Raw genomic sequence first — 18,320 nt, 5'->3', positions numbered from 1 at the left:
TATTCTTGTTCCTCTTTGCTTATGAATATTGGAATGATGGTTTTGAGCTTTAGCCTAGGAGAAACAGGGCACATCACGTGGTCTCTGATAACATTCCTGCAAAGTCTGGGAGCTTAAAGATAAATGATTGCCACTTTTATGAAGTTGGACACTTCACAGACTTCTCTGAGTAAGGAAGCCCCTCTTCAAAGGTGGCCTTTCCTGCATACCTGTCCATCAGGAAGTTTGTTTTAATGGCTTGCTGCCATGCTCCTCACTACTGCATAACTCTCCTAGGAATAGTACTGTCCTATTCTCTAAACACTTGACATTGTCTTAACCCATTTAGTTTCATAAAGGCATTTCATATTAGATCCTGTAGAAGCAGGAATTTGACAGATTCTTCCCCTTTAGGTGAGCAGGTAATATTAAATCATGCTTAAAATATTGGTGCTACTTCCATAGCAGCCTTCAAGATGGTGACTTTATAGAGCCTTTAAGTTTAGAGATTTCAATATCAACAGACCATACAAGGGAATTTTTTAACTCGGGCATTCTGGCTTAAACTGTTGGATTTAGGATTTTAGATTGTGGCCAATGGATAATTTCCTTATGCATCCCACCTGAGCTTCTCTGAGCAGCTGGTTATCTAGATTGTCCATCCCTTAGAAATAATTCAGTATGGGGCTGGGGATGTGGCCCAAGCGGTAGCGCTCTCGCCTGGCATGCATGCAGCCCGAGTTCGATCCTCAGCACCACATACAAACAAAGATGTTGTACCCGCCGAAAACTGAAAAATAAATATTAAAAAAAAGAAAAAGAAATATTCAGTATGACAGCCCAAGAAGCCCCACATCTGTACCCTGTGTAGTCCATTGCTTTTTATTGTGTATTATACCAATTACTGGTTATTTTAGTTACGTATTGGAGTATAATGTACCACCCCAAAATTTAGAGCCTTCAAATAGCAACCTATTTGTGTGTGTGTGCTTGCACACTTAATAACTCTTACAGAGAAATTCAGCAAGGCGTGAAAGAGATGGTTCCTCTGTGTCCCATGATGTTGAGGGTCTCAGCTGGGATGGCTTAGGAAAAACACCTTGATTCTTTTTGACTTGTCTTCTCTACTCTAATACCAAAGAAAAAGTATCCTTCCTCTTTGGAAGAATTGATATTAATTCTTTTGTAATTGTTTAATAGAATTTACCAGTAAAGCCATTTGATCATGGCCCCTTTTTTGGTTGGAAAAGTTTTGATTGCTGATTTAGTCTCTACTTGTTATAATCTATTTAGACTTTCTGTTTCTTCTAGAGTCAGTTTTTATATTTGGTTTCTGGGAATTTGTTCAGAACACTAGGTAATCCAATGTGTTAAGTTTACAGAGTTCGTAATAGTCTCTTAGGATTCTTTTTATTTCTGTAAAGTCAAATAGTACAGCCCTCTCTTTGATTTCTATTTTAGCAATAAATTTCTTTTTTGGTTTTGGGAGGCCAACCTAAGATAAGGGCTTGCCAGTTTCATTAAGAAGGAACTTTTTATTTTTTTTTACTTCCTCTGTTGTTTTTCTACTCTGTGTTTATAACTAACCTGTTTGTTAATGCCTTCCTTCTGCTAGCTTTGGTTTAGTTTATTATTTTTCTAGTTCCTTAAGGTATAGGGTAGGTTACTGAGTTGAGACTTTTTTCTTTCAACATAAGCATTTATAGCTATAAATTTTTCCCTGAGCACTGCTTTTGCTTCATTTCTTAATTTTGGAATGTGTTTTTCTCTTCATTTGTTCAAAATGTTTTCCTCATGATGTCTTCTTTGGCTATTTAAGAGTGTATTTAATTTTCACATGTGTATGAGTTTTTCACCTTTCCATCTGTTGATTTCTAGTTTCATTCCATTGTGATTGGAAAAGGTACTTTGTCTGGTTTCAGTCTTTTTAAATTTGTTGAAACTCTTTTTATGGACTGACATATGATCCGTCCTGGAGAACGAACGCCCTCTGTGCACTTGTGAAAGATGTGTGTTCTGCTGTTGATGGTGTCATGCTCTGCATAGTAGGCAAGCACACTGCTCCAGTACATCTCTGTCCCTCTCCCTTTGTTATTGTCACTGATTATATACCTACGTGTCCATTAACATAGATTTATAATCTCTTTGAGTTTATCCTGCTTGGGATTTGCTAAGCTTCTTGAACATATAGATTTACGTCTTTTATGTTTTCAATCATTTCTTTACTGTTTTTTCCTACATCTTATGCCTCATCTTCCCCGATACTCCAGTGGTGCATATGTTGGTATCCTTGATGGTGACCCACTGGTCCCTGGGGTTCTGCTCACATTTTTCTAAATCCTTTTTGCTTTCTGCTTCTCAGAGTAGATCAGTTCAATTGCATTTTCCTTAGGTGTAATGATTCTGCCTTCTGGCTACTCATAACTGCCGTCAAAAGCCCTCTAGTGAATTTTTTCTTTTTAGTTATTTTAACTCTCTACTCTAGAATTTCTGTTTGGTTTCTTGTTATAATCCCTTTATTGACATTCTCTCTTTGTTCATACAGTGTTTCCCTATTATCATTTAGTTCTTTGTCCATGGTTTCCTTTAGCTCCTGGAGCATTAATATAGTTGACTTAATGTGTTTGGTAATTTCAAAGTCCGAGGAATAGTCAAATTCTTTTCTCTTGTGAATGAGTCAAGTTCTTTGTATGCTTTATAATTTATTGTTGAGAACTGGACATTTTAGTATATAATATGCTAATTCTGGAAATCAGATTTTTTTGCATTCATCCATTTGTCTAGTGCCTTTTCCAAACTATTTTTGCAGTGCCTATATTCTTTGTATGCGTGGTCACTGAAATGTCTTTTCTTATCTCTGTGATCAGCCTTAAATATCTGTATCCAACAATAAGGGTATATGTCTATTCAGATCTTCCAGTAGACCTTACCAGGGAAGCCAGTGCAGCCAGAGGGGTCCAAAACAAAAACTTTTTCACTGGTCCCTCCAAACTGAACAAAATGCACAGCCTGGGGGGTTTCTGCCCACCCTTGTCCCAGGCAGCTGCCCAAGGAGCACAGGCTGCAATCCCTGCGGCTGTGATGGGGCCAAGGAGTGGGATGGTAGGTGGTTGTGCACTCTGCTCTCTGACCCCACTTCAGCAGCCTCTCTCTTCTCCAACCACACCTCTAGTAGTTATACGTGTTTCAGCGGGCTCCAGCATTCCAGAATAGTTGTTTCTCTGCTGACTGGTTGTTTCAGTGGAGGAACTCACCTCAGAAAACTCCTACTTTGCTATTTTTTCCTCTTTTTTAGGGTGTGGTTCCTGAGGGTTGAACCAGGGGCCCTTTGCCACTGAGCTATTTGCCCAGCCCTTTTTGTTTTTTAAGAAAGGATCTCATTGAATTCCCAACACTGGTCTCAAACTTGATCCTCCTACCTCAGTCTCCCAAGTCATTGGGATTATAGGAGACTGCCACTGCTACTTGCCCCATTTTTCCTCTTAAAGTCTGTATTTAAAGGGATGATCAGTAGAAAGATCTCTCTTCCTACCAGGCTGTAAGATAGCACAGATTTTAACTTCTCGGAGACACCCTAGGTATTTGGGCCATGAGCACAGTAGTGAGAATGATCTGTGCCACAGCACACATCCTGCACTGGTGACAACAGGGCCACTCCTCTTGTGAGACAGAAGACAGTGGACCTCCACCTTAGACTCCCTGATAAGAGGAGCGCTGTCAGATGACCCACCGCATCACCCGCCTGCAAGTCACTGCCATGGCTTCTGTTAGATCCCCTATAGCTCCTTTATAAGTTATCTGCCTTTTCATTGTTGTTGTTCATTTTTACTCTGCTGTTGTCTTGATATAGCCCTTTCAAAATGCACAGGGGAATCTTTAGGCCGCTGGGTAGCAGACTTCTTTGAGATGTGCTGTACATATCCAAGGTGGTAGAGAATGATCTGTTGGTGACTTGCATAACCAGTAGCTTTGAAGAGCCAAGATTGCCTATGGGTAACCTTTATCATCCTTGTAAGTTTGTGTTTTTTTTTTTTAAACAGAACAGGAAAAAAGATTTAGGGTCTCTGAGTTAATTGGTTCATTTTTAAATATTCAGAACAAAACCTTTCCCCAACTTTTATATCAGTGTGCGTTGTTGAACAATAAAATATTGCCGTCCTTCCAGGAGATCAATGAGATGTAATAAACTCTCGATTCAATAGCAAATAAATGAAACTAATGAATATATTTCCTTGTATTAATGCTGCTAGGCATATATCACTCAATAAATAGTTGATTAATTGAACCAAAAGTAATTAAAATAGTTTCTATAATTTGTTTTTATTCCACTAAATTTTTTTATAAAACAATCATGAATCATCTTTTAAATCTTTTGTGTCTAATAAAAAATCAGATTTACGTTTCAAAGGATAGATTTAGCACATTTTTTCTCTCTCTTTTCAAGTTAGGCAGTGGGAGTATAATGTGGGCTAAATTTGAATTTGGCCCACTAACACCTGACTAGTGATAAGGGGCGGTCTGGTGTCCTAGCAAAGAAATTGTCAAGAACAGGAGCATACCTCCGGCTGTCTCACTCCCTTTCCTGTGTCAGCACAAGAATGTCTGAATTGTGAGGCCCAAGTTTTTCTTTTCTTGAGGAATTCCAGGAGGTAAAACTTCTCAGTTTCCAGTAAATACTTGATCAAACTTTCTTTGTTATTTCTTCCTGTGTTAAATTACATTTACAATTCTGTGTTCCTTCTTTGTCCATTTGGAATCACAACCCAAATCTCTTTTGTTTGTTTTTCTGTAGGTATGAAAGATTGATTTATTTCCCATTTAAACAAGGACTCACATATCTGAAATTACTTAATTTTGCCCTTTTTTTTTTCATTTTTTTCCTATAAACTACATAAGACAGGAAAGTCTGTAAACATTAAACAGTGAATTGTTTGGCCACGCCTGTGTTTAGGCCACCAGGCCACTGTAATGAAGACCTATGCCCAGTAATTGATAAGCAGTAGATAGTTACTTCTTAACAGTGCCACAGGCTGGGAATTCCGAGATCAAGGCACCGGCAGGCTGGGCATCTGGTGAGGGCCTTTCCTCAGTGATGGCTCCTTCTGTGAGTCCTCACAAAGGGCAGTAGGGGTGCTAATCCCACTCACAGGACTGCGCAGTTGACCAGTCACTTCCCGAAGGCCCTACCTCTGTGCCAATGGAGCAGAGCTCATTAGCTCTGAGTGCGCAAGTCAGACTGCCGCTCTGTAACCCCACGCAGATCAGGAGCAGCCGGCATCCCAGCAGCACCCTGTGGCCCTTCCAATCATGATTTTCCCCCCCTTTGCCTTCCTTTCCTCCGGTCTCCTCTAACTTCTTTGGTATTTTCTTTTGCCTTTATTTTCACTACTTAATCATGTATCCCTTAGATATATAGTTAAAGTTTTTAATTTTAGATAAGTAGAATCATTTTAGTGCAGTTTTTATTTCTGCTACTTTTTCTCAGCGCCGTTGTAAGACCAAGTCCCTCTGTATGCTTAGTTCTTCATTTTCACTGATAATGGAGGATCCCGTTATGCACGTGTCCCACAATTTGTCCTACTCTTATTGGATATTTGGGTAGTTCCTAGTTTAAGCTTATGAATATTCTTGGGTATATATTTGGGACATATAGACATACATTTCTGTGGAATATGTGTCCAAAAATAGGATTGCTGGGGTTTAGGGAGCACATTGTTCAGCTGGAAGGTTCTGCCAAGCAGTTTCTCTCTCACCGGGGCTGTATGGCTTCAGCTAGAGCAGTCTGGTGAGTATTAGGGGCATTCCTTTGCAGTTCTGATTTGCCCCTGAGGACTGCCTCCTCGTGTTTTCATGGGCCATTAGGTGGCCTCTCAAGTTCCCCCTTGTGTGAGTGTGGCTGTGACCGTTTTCCCAAAGTCCACAAGTACTAATTTAGTAATATTCTGCTGGTAGCAGATTATTCCCGTTTTGATTGAATAAAAATGTCATTATTTTGCTTCATTCTTAAAAGAAGTTTTCTGTAGGGAATTCTGGAATTACAGTTGTTTTTATTTCACACCTTGAATCTACGTCCTGTTTTCTGGCTTTTAATAATGCAGGTCACAGTGACGAAGCCCTGTCTTTGAGGACACTCCTCAGAATGTTCCGATGACTTTCATTTCAGACTGTCCTTGTTCATGCTGGTTAAGTCCCCTGTGGCCTAGGTGTGGACCTCCCTTCTTGAGCCTTTAGGCTTCTTTAATCAGTGGGTTGATTTTTTTTTTTCCTTCTTCTTCTTCTTAAGCAGTTTTGGGTAGTTTTCAGCCTCTAGTTCATAACACACAGGCTCCTCTCCTCCACTCTTCCGGGGCTGCAGCTGTGCCGTCCTCTATGTCCCGTCCCCTCCGTCCCGTCCCCTCCCCTCCGTGGTGCTCTCCATGCTGTGCCGTGACTGCCCAGACTCACCTTCCGTTTGCTGGTTCAGCTGTGTCTGATCTGCCAGTGCCTCTCTCCTACTTACCTTTAAACTCCCTGGTTTGGGCTGTCTTTTCCAACTCTGCCACGTCTTGTTTGGTGGTCTCATTGTTTTTAACATACTTAAATTCAGCCTCCTACGAACATAGCGAGCACTGCCCTTTTGCAGTCTGTGTCCAACGGTTTCTATCTGATGTCCACACTCTGTGGTTTCTTGCCATGTCTTATCTCAAAGTACCTCATCTTGTGTTACAATTTTCTGAGCGTTTTACATGAGAATTTGCTGCAGGGATACTTTGGGACCTAGATGTGTTAGTCCCCCCTAGGGAGGGACTCTTCTTTCTTTATTACACCCCTAAGCATGCTGTTTGGCCAGGACCAAGGCTTTTGGTCTCTGTAGGTCATCGGGATGACCCCACAGCAGTCCCACCCCAGCTTCAAATGGAGCTCTTCAGAGTACACCTGGAAGGTCTTGGTCTGTCCCCGCTCAGAATTCAGACCTCCGTTCTTTTACCTCTTGAGCCTCTAAAGCAACTCTGCCCCTCAGTGCCTCTCTGCCTCCCAGGGCATGGTGTTGCAGTTGGTTCTCTGCTCTGGTGACCACATTACTCCTGGCCAGGCCGCTTGTCCCCATCCAGCCTGCATGGGTCTCCCACCCTTCCTGGATTGGCAAAGCTGCTGAGGCAGAAGAGCCTCCACTCCCTGCTGGAAGCTCACATTCTCTCCCTCTCAGCCTGATAATTAATAAATGTTGAATCTTTGATGATTTTTAGTGGACACATTGTAAATTCTGCCCACATACTGTCATTGTCAGCAGCTGGAGGGCTGGTTAACCCGCCAACCATTAAGTCTCCCCAGTCAAGCCCACGTCATCTTTTCTATAAGCTTAAAGCCTCCGGCATTTCTGCCCTTTCTCTAGTATCTAGTTTCTATCATTTCACCTTCTTTGTTACAAAGACATTCCCCTAAACCTAAATTGTAGTTCTTACGATTTTTAAAATGGTTACCTCAGCTTATCCAGGCGTTCCTGGAAAGGACGCCCCTTCCCAGCAGTTGTCGTTTGTCAGCCGCATCTGTTGGCAAGGTTTCTTATTGCCTGTGTGTGTTATCTGACCCTTCTTAGGATTTATTCTTCAGTTTCTTACTGATCTCTGTTATTGAAATCAAAGTAAGGTCACTGTCTGTTTCTCTAGTGATTTGTCAAAGGACATTGAAAAACCAGACACAAACACAGAACGTTAAGGTGATCAAGGCAAGCTGAAGTGCTTCCCGTACTGCACCAGGAGAGTGCTTTACCCGTGGCAGACTCCACTTGGAGAGCAGCATGGGGGAGGTCCGATGGGCAGGCCAGCAAGGCTGGCCCTGAACTGCAGTTCCTCCGCTTCCTGGCAGTGCGCACTGAAGTTCTCACTCCTGCTGGACGGTGATCCCAGCCTCTCCAGGTTTTAAATAAGGTGGTATGTATAGAGTGCCTACTCTACTCTGCTGTGCCTGGTGCGCACTTAAGTGCTCAGAAGGGTTCTTTCCCTCCTAGCTTTATACCGTATAGTCACTCAGCTATTACGTTCTTTTTTCATTTTTTTTTTTAGTTGCAGTTCAACACAATACTTTTATTTCGCTTATTTATTTTTATGTGGTGCTGAGGATCAAACCCAGGGTCTCGCACATGTGAGGCGAGCGCTCTACCACTGAGCCACAATCCCAGCCCCCTACCTTTTTTTTAAATGGAGTTAGAATCACAAGCTTAGCAGCATTTAGGTTCATTTCCTACTCTTGATTTATTTTCTCTTTTAAAGGAAAAGTGTTCACCTTCAATGTTCTGAGACTTCAGTGTTGAATTTATCCCCTTAGTAGTAAAAGCTGTGATAACGTAGAGGAGCAGTCGACTTCCACCCGTTCGTTGGTTGTTTGCTCGCTCCCTTCCTTGACATTTTCTTTCTAAAACAGAATCAGAGCAGAACTTGAGCAAACACTGGATTCACTCCATTGTGCCTTTGGTTCACCTTTGTAAGCTTCATGAACCCTCCGCCCCTCACCCCCCACCCACACTCTTAAAAAGCTCTGAGCAACCTGGAATCCACAGCCTGCTTCCTCAGCGGGGCCTGAGGCTGTTGGCAGAGGCATCTTTCCCGGTTTCCTTTGTTCTTCCTTTCTTACAGTCGGGAAAGCCTGTGTCCTGAGCTGAGTGCTTGCTGGTAGGGAGAGGGGATCGGAAAGCAGAGGTGTTCTTTCCCCTTGAGGGGCTTCATTTCAGAAAAGAGATTCTGTCCCCCTTGGGCTCCTTCAGGCTGGAGCTCCTGAGAGGCCAGCAGGTCTTGGCAGCCAGTCTCACAGATCAGCAGTGGGAAGGGACCCTCCCCAAGCTAAGCAGTGCTTCATCCCATCTAGCGCCAGCCGTGTCCTCTGCCTTTAATTAACTCCTTCCCTGGGTCTGCATTCAGTCCAGGTTGGGGGACACCGCTGGAGCTGTTTTATTAGCTTAATTTGCAGTATATACAGGAAAGTCTGTTCACACGAAAGCATTTATTTTCTTCTCCCGAAAGAGGTGTGAGTCCTGGGCAGAGGCAGATGTCAGAGAGGTGACCTGAGAGGCTGGTCACTACAGCCAAATCTCAGAGTATCACTCTGGACACTTCCAGGGTGTTCTTTCTCCACTTGTTTTGTCATCGTCATAGCTGGTAAAGCGGTGAAGATAAAAACGTATCTCCTGCCTAAGAACAGGAAGAAGCCCCCAGCGCAGGGTGGACCGCCTGTCCTCCAGGACCCCCAGGTCTCCTTGTTCTCCCACAGCAAGTGTGTGGACTGCGCCCTCGTCCCACCCTTAATGTCTGATGACAACTGAAGGCTCTGCAGCAGGGCTCCCCGAGGCCCACCACACGGTTGGTTCCTGCTCATTCGCAGCCCACGGATGTGGTAGCATCCCACGCAGGCCATGGACGGGTGGAGCGCGGCCACCACCCTCTGCCTGTTCCTCTTCTCAGGGGAGGCAGCAGCAGCCAGGCTGAGGGCTGGGAGACAGAGACAGCCCGCGCACGTCAGTCCAGGAGGTTGGCTGACGTCAGCTCTGAAGGGTAATTGCTTTTCTTTGGCTGACTAACAAAAGGAAAGTTACCGTGACGGAGGACTTTCTAGGAGCCTCCAAAGCACAGAGGGGAGATGGGAGCAGAGCGAGGCATCGCCCACCAGGTGATGGCATGTTCCCTTCTAAGCTGGTGTCACACCAGCCGCACAAAGAAACAGACGTGGGGATTATTTTTGGTTCATTGTTTAGGTGAGAAGAGGTCAGGGCCCAGACTGGCTAGAGGTCAAACTTCCTCCCCAGAACACATCAGCTTCTCAGAGCCCCAAGGTGGCTTTTCATCTCAGGCCGCTGCGTTTACTGAAAACAAAGACGAGCTCGGCAGATGCAGGCACTTTTCTTTGAGAAAGGCCCATGGCCAGGCCTGGGTGCCTCTCCCTGGGTTGGTAACATTTCCTAGGCAAAAGCAGAGGTCCAGGGAGCCATGAGGCTCAGCTGGATGTTACAGAGAAGTGTGTGGATGTGCCCCAGTAAAGCAGTTCTTGGAACCACATGCCGCAGTCAGGGCCCTCTTGGTGGTTGGGCTTGTCCGGGGCTGTCGGTCATGGGTTGGAGGTAAGAACTGCTCCCCTCGTCTCGGCAGCTGTCTGTGGTGGGCAGCACAGGGGTGGCCTGGTTCTGAAAGGAGGGCTCTCTGCCCAACTGCACCTGGTCATTCTGAAAATATCTTGATTTGACAAAAGACGGATAAAAGAGCCAAATTAAGTAGATCTCCAGGGACTGAGCTGATCAGGACCAAAGGAAGCTTCAGCTATGTTCTGTGACACCACTTAGGATGCAGTGGCCAGGGCTGAGGCTGGGTGCAGGCAGGGGCCCCAGTATACTCTTGTCCTCTACTCTTGTATGTTTTGAGACTCCAGAATAAGTCTTTTTAAAAAATCCACAGAAAATAGCATCTGTTCTGTGAAATTAGAATAAAAATATTAAAAGCCAGAGATATTTCTGAAAGATTTGGGTACAGTTTTGTTTTGTTTTTTTCTTTTGCTTCACTGGGGATTGAACCAGGTCCTCACACATCCTCAGCAAGTGCTCTGCCCCTGAGCCGCATCCCCAGCCCTGGGGTGGTTTTTATTAGATAGAGATAATAGTGCTAAATCAGAAAACTGCTTTTAAGTCTCTTGGCTAACAAGGTAGGAGTTTGTCAGGTTGGGGAGCCCCACCTTTTGTGCCTTAGATGTGGAGTCCTTCCCACGACGACCCAGCACCTTAGGTAGAGACGTTTTCTAATATGTCCTCCAGGAGCACGTTTCTCTGTAACTAGCATGTAATGGGTCTGCAGACAGTTCCCACATCTTGGTTGTGTGCCAGACGCTGCAGTAAGTCTGATGATAGAAGCTATTGACTGAAGAGCTGATCTTCTGTGAGGAGAGGTGCACAGGCAGGTGGAGCAGGGCGAGGTGACTGGGCAACAGAACCGAGCTTACAGTGGCTGGGGGTTGTCCAGGGCTGTCTGGTAGTGTCCACGGTGGGGATCGGAGTAGCTCTGTTGATCCTTTTTGTACTTAGTCAAGCATAGAACTTGCAATTCTCATTATTTAGAAGAAACTAAAGTCAGCTTGGAACCACCCAACTTCAGTTTCTGGCTGGTAGGATTCCAGACATGGGAGTACCACAACGCATGACTCGGGCACTGTGCACAGCACCACGACTATTCTGGTGACAGTATCTTGAGTGCCACCCCTCGATCGGCTCCTTCTTGCCTCTTTTTGCCAGTTCTCTGAATAGAGTGAGCTCTCTGAACACATTGACTGAAATGCCTATTAAGAGGGCGTGCCCCCTCCAGAGGAATTCTTGACTGAAGTGTAACACACATGGAATGAGTGTGAAATTTGAAGTCAACCGCTTGATCCATACCATGTGTGCATGTCACCACTACTCAGGTCAATATCACGTTGTCAACACCTTGAAAGGCTCTCCTGAACCAGCCTGTGCCAACTTTTAAATGTGACCACTCTCTGGAGAGACTTCTGTAACTATAAAATCAGTTTTGTCTGGCTCTGAACTTTGTGCAAAGTGGCTTGTTGTTTTTTGTTTGTTTGTTTTATACCAGGGATTGAATTTAGGGGCACTCAACCACTGAACCCACCCCAGCCCTATTTTGCATTTTATTTAGACACAGGGTCTCACTGAGTTGCTTAACACCTCACTTTTGCTGAGGCTAGCTTTGAACTTGTGATCCTCCTGCCTCCCCAGCTGCTGGGATTACAGGTGTGCGCCACCGCGCCCAGCAAGCAGAGTGTTTGGTGTCTGGTTTCTTTCACCCACAGTTAGTTCTATATTCATTGCATAGAGCAGTAGCTCCTCTTCCGTCACTCCTTCAGGTTCCCTGAGTGAATCTACCAGGTGACCCTTCTACTTCCCGTGGAGGAGGGTCACTTCTTGTCGGCGCATGTCTTCTGTTAGGACACAGCATTTCTCTTTTCGCTGGAGAGTGTGATTGCTGGGGGGAGGGTGTGCCTGGGGCCTAGAACTTGGGGAGATACTGCAAAGGAGGACGCACGGTGCGCCCGTCCCGGGGCTCTGGGTCTTCCCGATTATTCACTGAGCCTGGGCTGTCCCATGCCCACTGCGGTCCGTGTTCTCTCCCTTGGTCTGCACCCGGCCACGTGCGAGCAGCACTGATGGTGACACAGAAGGGGGAAGTGTGCAGGTGGAGCGGAGTGATCTTGGCTGAAAGGCCGTTCCCTGCTGTCCCTGGTGCCGTTCTGTTGCCTCCATCATGTCGGCTTCAGGCCCACTTTCTTTACCTTTCTTCAAATTTTCCTGAAATTTAAATTTTGAAGTGGGTGTAAAGCAAAATGTGGTGGGAAATCCTACTCCTGAATACGGACTGTTTGGATTCAAGATTCCAATAGACTCGAGAAAGCTGACCGGGGACTGGTTTCCTGCGAAACCCTCTGCCTTCCATTTGATCTGTTGGGTAAATGTTTACTGGGCACAACACTGATCGCTGGGAGCACAGTGACGTGCAGATCCCTGCAGCCCGGCACGGGAGGGCACCTGTGCTCCAGAGCCACAGACTGGCCATAGCGGCACAGTGGGCTGGGGGCGGGGGTGGGCAGCAGTGTCAGGAACGTGGTCCACAGGGAGCTGAGGAGAGCGTGAGCAGAGACTGGAAGCTGGAGAAAGCCTGGCTCGCGCAGAGGGGTTGGAGACTGAACTCCAGCTCGACTGGAGCACAGTGGAGAAGGCGCAGGGGCGGGAGGTGGTGCCCAGAGCACTCTGGGATAACAGCAAGCAGCCAGTGCTCACTGGCTCTGGACTAGGGCTGGTTCCTCTCAGTTTCCTCCTCAGAGCACCAGAGACACAGGTACCAGCTCACCAGGGAAGAGGTGGAGGCCCAGGGAGGGGAGTAACCACGTCTACAAAGTGGCAGGTCTGGGTCTCGGACCGGGGTCCGTGTCAGCAAGCGCCTTCTCGTAGGCCCCTGTGCCCGGCGTGGAAGCCAGCTCTGCCCTGCAAGTTCAGCTTCTCGGGTGCAGTCCCGTTTTTGTTTCAGAAGCACTGTTTAAGGTAGTATTTTTCAAACATGGATCATATACAGATCCCTTTTAAAGGAAAACAAATTCCTGGGACTGGTGGTATTGGCTTAAATCAGTTAATGTTCCTTAAATACCCAGGCATAGTAGGAAACATGTAACTGGCCTCTGTCCCCCTCCTGACGCAACTTCTAAAGCCCTTGGAATTTCCGTTGTTCTCATGGGGCAGCTCTTAGTGGGCTCCTTGATGGGTGGTCACCAGAAAGATCAAACTGGGCTTAGAAGCTTGGAACCTTCAGCAAGGGGGAGGGGAGAGAGGCTGGAAATTGAGTTAATAATCGATCCTGCCTACAAGACAAAGCCTCCATAAAATCCCCAAGACTGGGACCAGAGGGTTTTCTACCTTGGCAAACACATCCATGTGCCGGGAAGGTGGCACCTGCTGACTTCACAGACAGAAGCTCCAGGACCCTTTCAGACCTCGCCCCATGCACCTCATCCACCTGTTCTTCTGTCCTTTGTCACATCCTTTAACCAGTAAACATCAAGTAAATGCTTCCCAAATTCTCTGAGCTATTATAGCAAAGCCTCTCATCAGATGGGGTTGTGGAAACCCCAATTTGTAGCCAGGCTGAACAGAACTCACCTGCTAGACCCACTATTCACAAGGGAGGTCTGTGCCTGGGGGCAGTCTTGTGGAGCTGAGCTCTTAACCACGGGCTCTGTGCTCAGCATAGTCAGCACTGGAGTTGAGTCAACTCGTAGGATGCCCAGCTGGTGTCCACGGAGAATCAGGAGTCACTTGGTGTGGGAACCCACTTCCTCCCCACAAGCCACATTTCCGTGCACCAGCGCATCCCAGCAACCCACTCTCTTGTGACCACCTCTCTCCTCTTTGCAGTTCTGACACCAACCTAGGTGAGCAGGAGCACCATTGCCACCTATGTGGCAGGCCCCCTATGTGGTCTCCTACATGGAGACCCCATTTTCCTACCTCTCCTCACTTCCCGGAAACTGTGGCATCCTCAGGCTTCTCACACACCACATCTTCCTCCTTATTTACCAGAACACCTAAAGCAGTGCCCTGCCCCCAGAGTTGCCAGCGCGCACGTGCAGCCACAGACCCCAGCATGTGTTAGCAGTCAGGGAGGAGGCTGGCTGCTCTGTGGGCAGCAGTTTCTCTATTTGCATACAGCTTGAATTCAGTGTAATAAAAATGTTCCAAGCTTGTTAAAACTGAGATCTGCCTGGAGTAGTTTGGTCTGTGAATGGAGTGGGAGGGGAGGCTGAGGACACAGTTGCTGACTTTCGAGTGTTACTAAAGTTGTGCTGATTTCACGCTGTTTACTTCGGTTTTTCTGCAGGGGTTGGCACCAGGAATTACTATAGAAAGATTGGCTACAGATTACAAGGCCCATATATGGTAAAGATGCTCAAATAATGGCTGCACCAGTCCACCTTGATGCCGTCTGCTCCCTGGCAGAAGACGGAGAAGCAGGAGTTCTTGAAAATTCAGCAGAGAGGCTGAACAAAGCCCATGGACCTACACTGTCCCCTGGCAAGGAGCTTCACCCTCATCCTGTGGCTGCAGAGACTGGAAACTGCTTTCAGAGCCGGGGCCAGATGTCTGCTGACCGAGCCCCACAGCAGTCATCTCCTGTGTGTCCCCAAGAAGTCACTTCAGTTTTTGAGGCTTAAATCATTTATCCAATTTCTGCATTCTGCATGAGGCCTGCAAGTGACCTGTTTGGCTCAGACACAGTGACAAAAGTATATCAACTCATTTGAACAGCATGACCTGTGAAATAAGACTCGTGACTGTCATTTGAAGAGCAGCCTCCGGAGTAGTTATTTATATACTCCAGGGACAGAAGTCAGGTTGGACATAGGAAAACGGTCAGACTTAAACCTCTGGCCTTTAGCTACATATGCATTTGCCCACAAGTTAAGAAAATGACCTTTTGTTTTCATGGAAATCATTCTGGTCACTGTGCCGAGTTTCGAAATGAGACTGTGGCTTGTGATGATGTTCACACTCTCGGACGACCCTGAGCCTGTCGTCACAGAGCCTCTTTTTCACAGTGTGATTGTCTGTTCTTCCCACACCCATGACGGCTGCAGACCCCAGGTGTGGTTCCAGAAAGCGTTGGCCTGTCCAGTTGTCTGTCCTGATGGACAGTCCATCCTGCGTGGTCAGAGGCTGTGTGGCTCTAATGAGGACCTGCCTGCAATCTCAGAACCCTCAGTTCTCTAAGAAGGATGTTGGCTTGTGTTAAGTGGAGAAAGCAAAAAAAAAAAAAAAGCCTGAAAATAGGTCCTTAGCAAAAAATGGGGGAAAGATTGGATTTTTTCAAAGGTTTGTCTTATAAAGCTGCCTCTAAACTTCCAGGTAATCTGTGAAGGAGGCCCGACTCAGCAGGTCTGCTCCTAATTGAGAGCTTGGCTCCCCAAGACCCCGTGGCTCCTGTGCCACTTGCAAAGGTTTGTTTAATGGAATTGATTCCTCTAAAAGGTCTGAAAATAAAGTCTTTAACATACAAAGAAATCCTGTGGGGTCTTTTTCCTCTCCCTTTAAATGCAGTGACATTTGTCATGAATTTACAGGTTTCAGTTTCCAGCCTGTGACACTGTTCGTTTCCTCCTGGGTGCTGTTTGCCATTTCATTAAGCTGCTTGGAGACGAGTGGCAGTGGCTTTCCTGCGGGTCTTCTGAGGCTCTGCGGCTTTCCGTGAGTATAGTTGAGGGAATTTAGCTACTTCTCAGTGATGGGTTTTTTTCCCCTATAAAAATAAAACTATTAAACTAATAAAGCGTAACCCACGCTGACTGTCGCACACACATCTCAGGAGCCTGGAACATGCTGGGCCAGCAGGCAGGGCCAAGGCCTGCCCCTTGCAGCGGGCCCCAAAGAACACAAGACTCTCTGGGCCTCCACTTCTCATCCCCTGTTTTCCCAAATGGACCTAAATGTACAGTGAACCAGAAAGCCCTTTTTGAAACTGGCAAAGGCAAGCCCAGCCCATGTCGTGCTCATTTTGAAAGATGACAACTTGGAACAAGATCTTAAAACCAAATTGCTGAAGAGCCCACTCCTTTGTGGTGGCGCTGGGCCCTGGTGACCCTGATTTTCCCCTCTGGGCTCAGAGGACACTTCCCAGGTGGCCTCCGCCCTCCTTGGCAGGAGTCTTCGTGGCTGTGCAGAGCAGCAGCAGAGAAGCTCCAGCTTCCCGGGACTGCCAGGGCATTTCCTGGGGGGCACTTTGTGCCGCTGCTGCCTAGCCAGTCTAGCCCTCCTGAGCCCTGTGCTGTTCAGCCTCAGGCAGCCCGTGACAGTCATCCAGTGGGCCTGATCCTTGGGCAAGGCAGCAAAGCTGCGGCTTGTTTCTGCTGTGCAGTGATGACATCCCAGCAGCCACCCACAGCAAGTCGGGAAGTTGTGCTTTCAGTGCAAGTTTGAGCTAAGTCACCGAAGACTTGTTTTAAAAAAATCAAGCCAGTCAGATAGGTTTAGATAGAAAATGAAACGCCTGGCATGCGTGCGGCCTGGGTTCGATCCTCAGCACCACATACAAACAAAGATGTTGTGTCCGCCGAAAACTAAAAAATAAATAAAAAAAGAAAATGAAATATTAGATTCTATTTTACTTCCAAACAAAAGACCTGATAAATTGTTTCTCAGATTTAGGAACAAATGGACTCATTTTCCATCTCTATTGATCTGAAAGGGTACTAAAAAATGTAACTTAAAAACTGAAGCCTTTCTATGTAAACATCCTTCTAATTCCAAATTTTCATAGCCATAGGTGTTTGGGGATATATTTATTTATTTATTTATTTTTTTAATTGTCAACAGACCGTTATTTTGTTTATTAATTTATTTATATGTGGTGCTGAGAATCGAACCCAGTGCCTCACACATGGTAGGCAAGCGCTCTGCCACTGAGCCACAACCTCAGCCCCTTGGGGATATATTTAAAGATTATCGTCTAGTAGAAATTAAATTGTGTTCGTAAGGAACTCACAAACCACACACCTGTTTGAGGCCAGCCTCAAGAACTTAGTGAAACCGAAACCCTTCTCAAAAAAAAAAAAAAAGAATAGAACTACGGACATAGCTTGTGATAGAACACCCCTGGGTTTTTTCCCACTTTGGGGAGCAGAGGGTGGGAGGCCAGGGAGTTTTATAAAAAAGATCCCTGAGTTCACGGACAGAGCTGGAGACCTGGGCTCACTAACTGAGATGCTTTGGGTGAGTCCCTCCCCTTTTTGAGCTTCAGTCCCCCAATTTCCTAATTAAAAATAGCCATTGCCCTGGGCAGGTGAGAGGGTAAACGTGGTCTTGTCTGAAGGCAGCACATAAACCCCAGAGTTACATGAAAGCTGTTGCCGTCGAATGAGCAGTTTCTCCATGGATGTGTGGCCTGGGGCAGATCAACTGCAAGTTTCCTCATCTGTGGGATGAAAATGGTAACAGTGCCTCCCGCCCTCGGTACTTGAGAGGATAAACTGGGCTCGTTTCCTGCTTTTCAAGCAGGGCCCGTGTGACATTAATTGCTACCATCTAACAAGCGTGATATTGGGCACAGTGTCTTCAGTGAGGGAGTTTTAAATCTGCTCCAAACAGAATCTCCATTTTTTTTTTTTTTTGCTGGAACCTAAATTTCTTGGAAGCCAGTGTCAAAAAGACAGTGTGTCTGTCTCCTCCATCCGCTGGTTGATCTTTCTCTTCGTTCACATAGTGTGTGTGGTTGCAGACTGTCAGAGCCTTGCCTTAGGGGACAAGATACTAGCTGGGATTACAGTGGCAAAAACATCTTTAAATGCCACTGTAACTCTGGGAGCTTGTCCAATGTCGGTGTGCCCTGCTTCCCTGCCGTGTGAGCCGAGGGAGCAGGGCTGCCTTCCACGGCCAGGGGCAGGCCTGTCTCTGGAGTTGTGTGCACCAGCAGCGTCAATCCAACAAGCAGATTGACGAACCTTTTAAGGAAATTGATTTTAACACACAAATCATCACACCCAGACTCGAATCAAGCGACAGGTCAGCTGCTTTTCCATGTCCTCCTCTCGTCCCTGTGACCCTTACAGGCAGCTGTATCTCCTGCTCCTGGCCCGCCTTGGCCCTAGAATGCCCTGCTGTCTGCCTGGAAATGTTCTTACCATCATTCAGAGGAACAAGCATGGGTTGAAGCCCCACCGTGTCCCGGACTCTGCCGCGGGTCCTGAAGGTGACTTCCAATCTCAAGGAATCCTTAGGGCCATCCTCAAAGTGAAGGATAGTGTCTTCCACTTATCGGATGAGGGCACAGGCTGGTGTCCTGATGTCCAAGCCT

At 46.4% G+C, this 18,320-nt stretch overlaps 1 protein-coding gene across 1 annotated transcript in view; it reads left to right on the top strand.

Moving 5' to 3' along the window:
* Positions 1–15,523, top strand: part of Elp3 (elongator acetyltransferase complex subunit 3) — an 80,237-nt gene extending 64,714 nt beyond the window's left edge. Inside the window, exon 15 of the mRNA XM_026398867.2 lies at positions 14,355–15,523. Within this exon, the coding sequence (XP_026254652.1) occupies positions 14,355–14,431 (77 nt within the window). The 3' untranslated portion in view covers positions 14,432–15,523. The remainder of the gene's footprint in view (positions 1–14,354) is intronic.
* Positions 15,524–18,320: the final 2,797 nt, after the last annotated feature.

The sequence above is a fragment of the Urocitellus parryii genome, chromosome 14, assembly GCF_045843805.1.
Source record: "Urocitellus parryii isolate mUroPar1 chromosome 14, mUroPar1.hap1, whole genome shotgun sequence".
NCBI classification, from domain to species: Eukaryota; Metazoa; Chordata; class Mammalia; order Rodentia; family Sciuridae; genus Urocitellus; species Urocitellus parryii.
The sequence above is the reverse complement of the archived record's forward strand: the minus strand, read 5'-3'. Positions and strand labels throughout refer to the sequence as shown.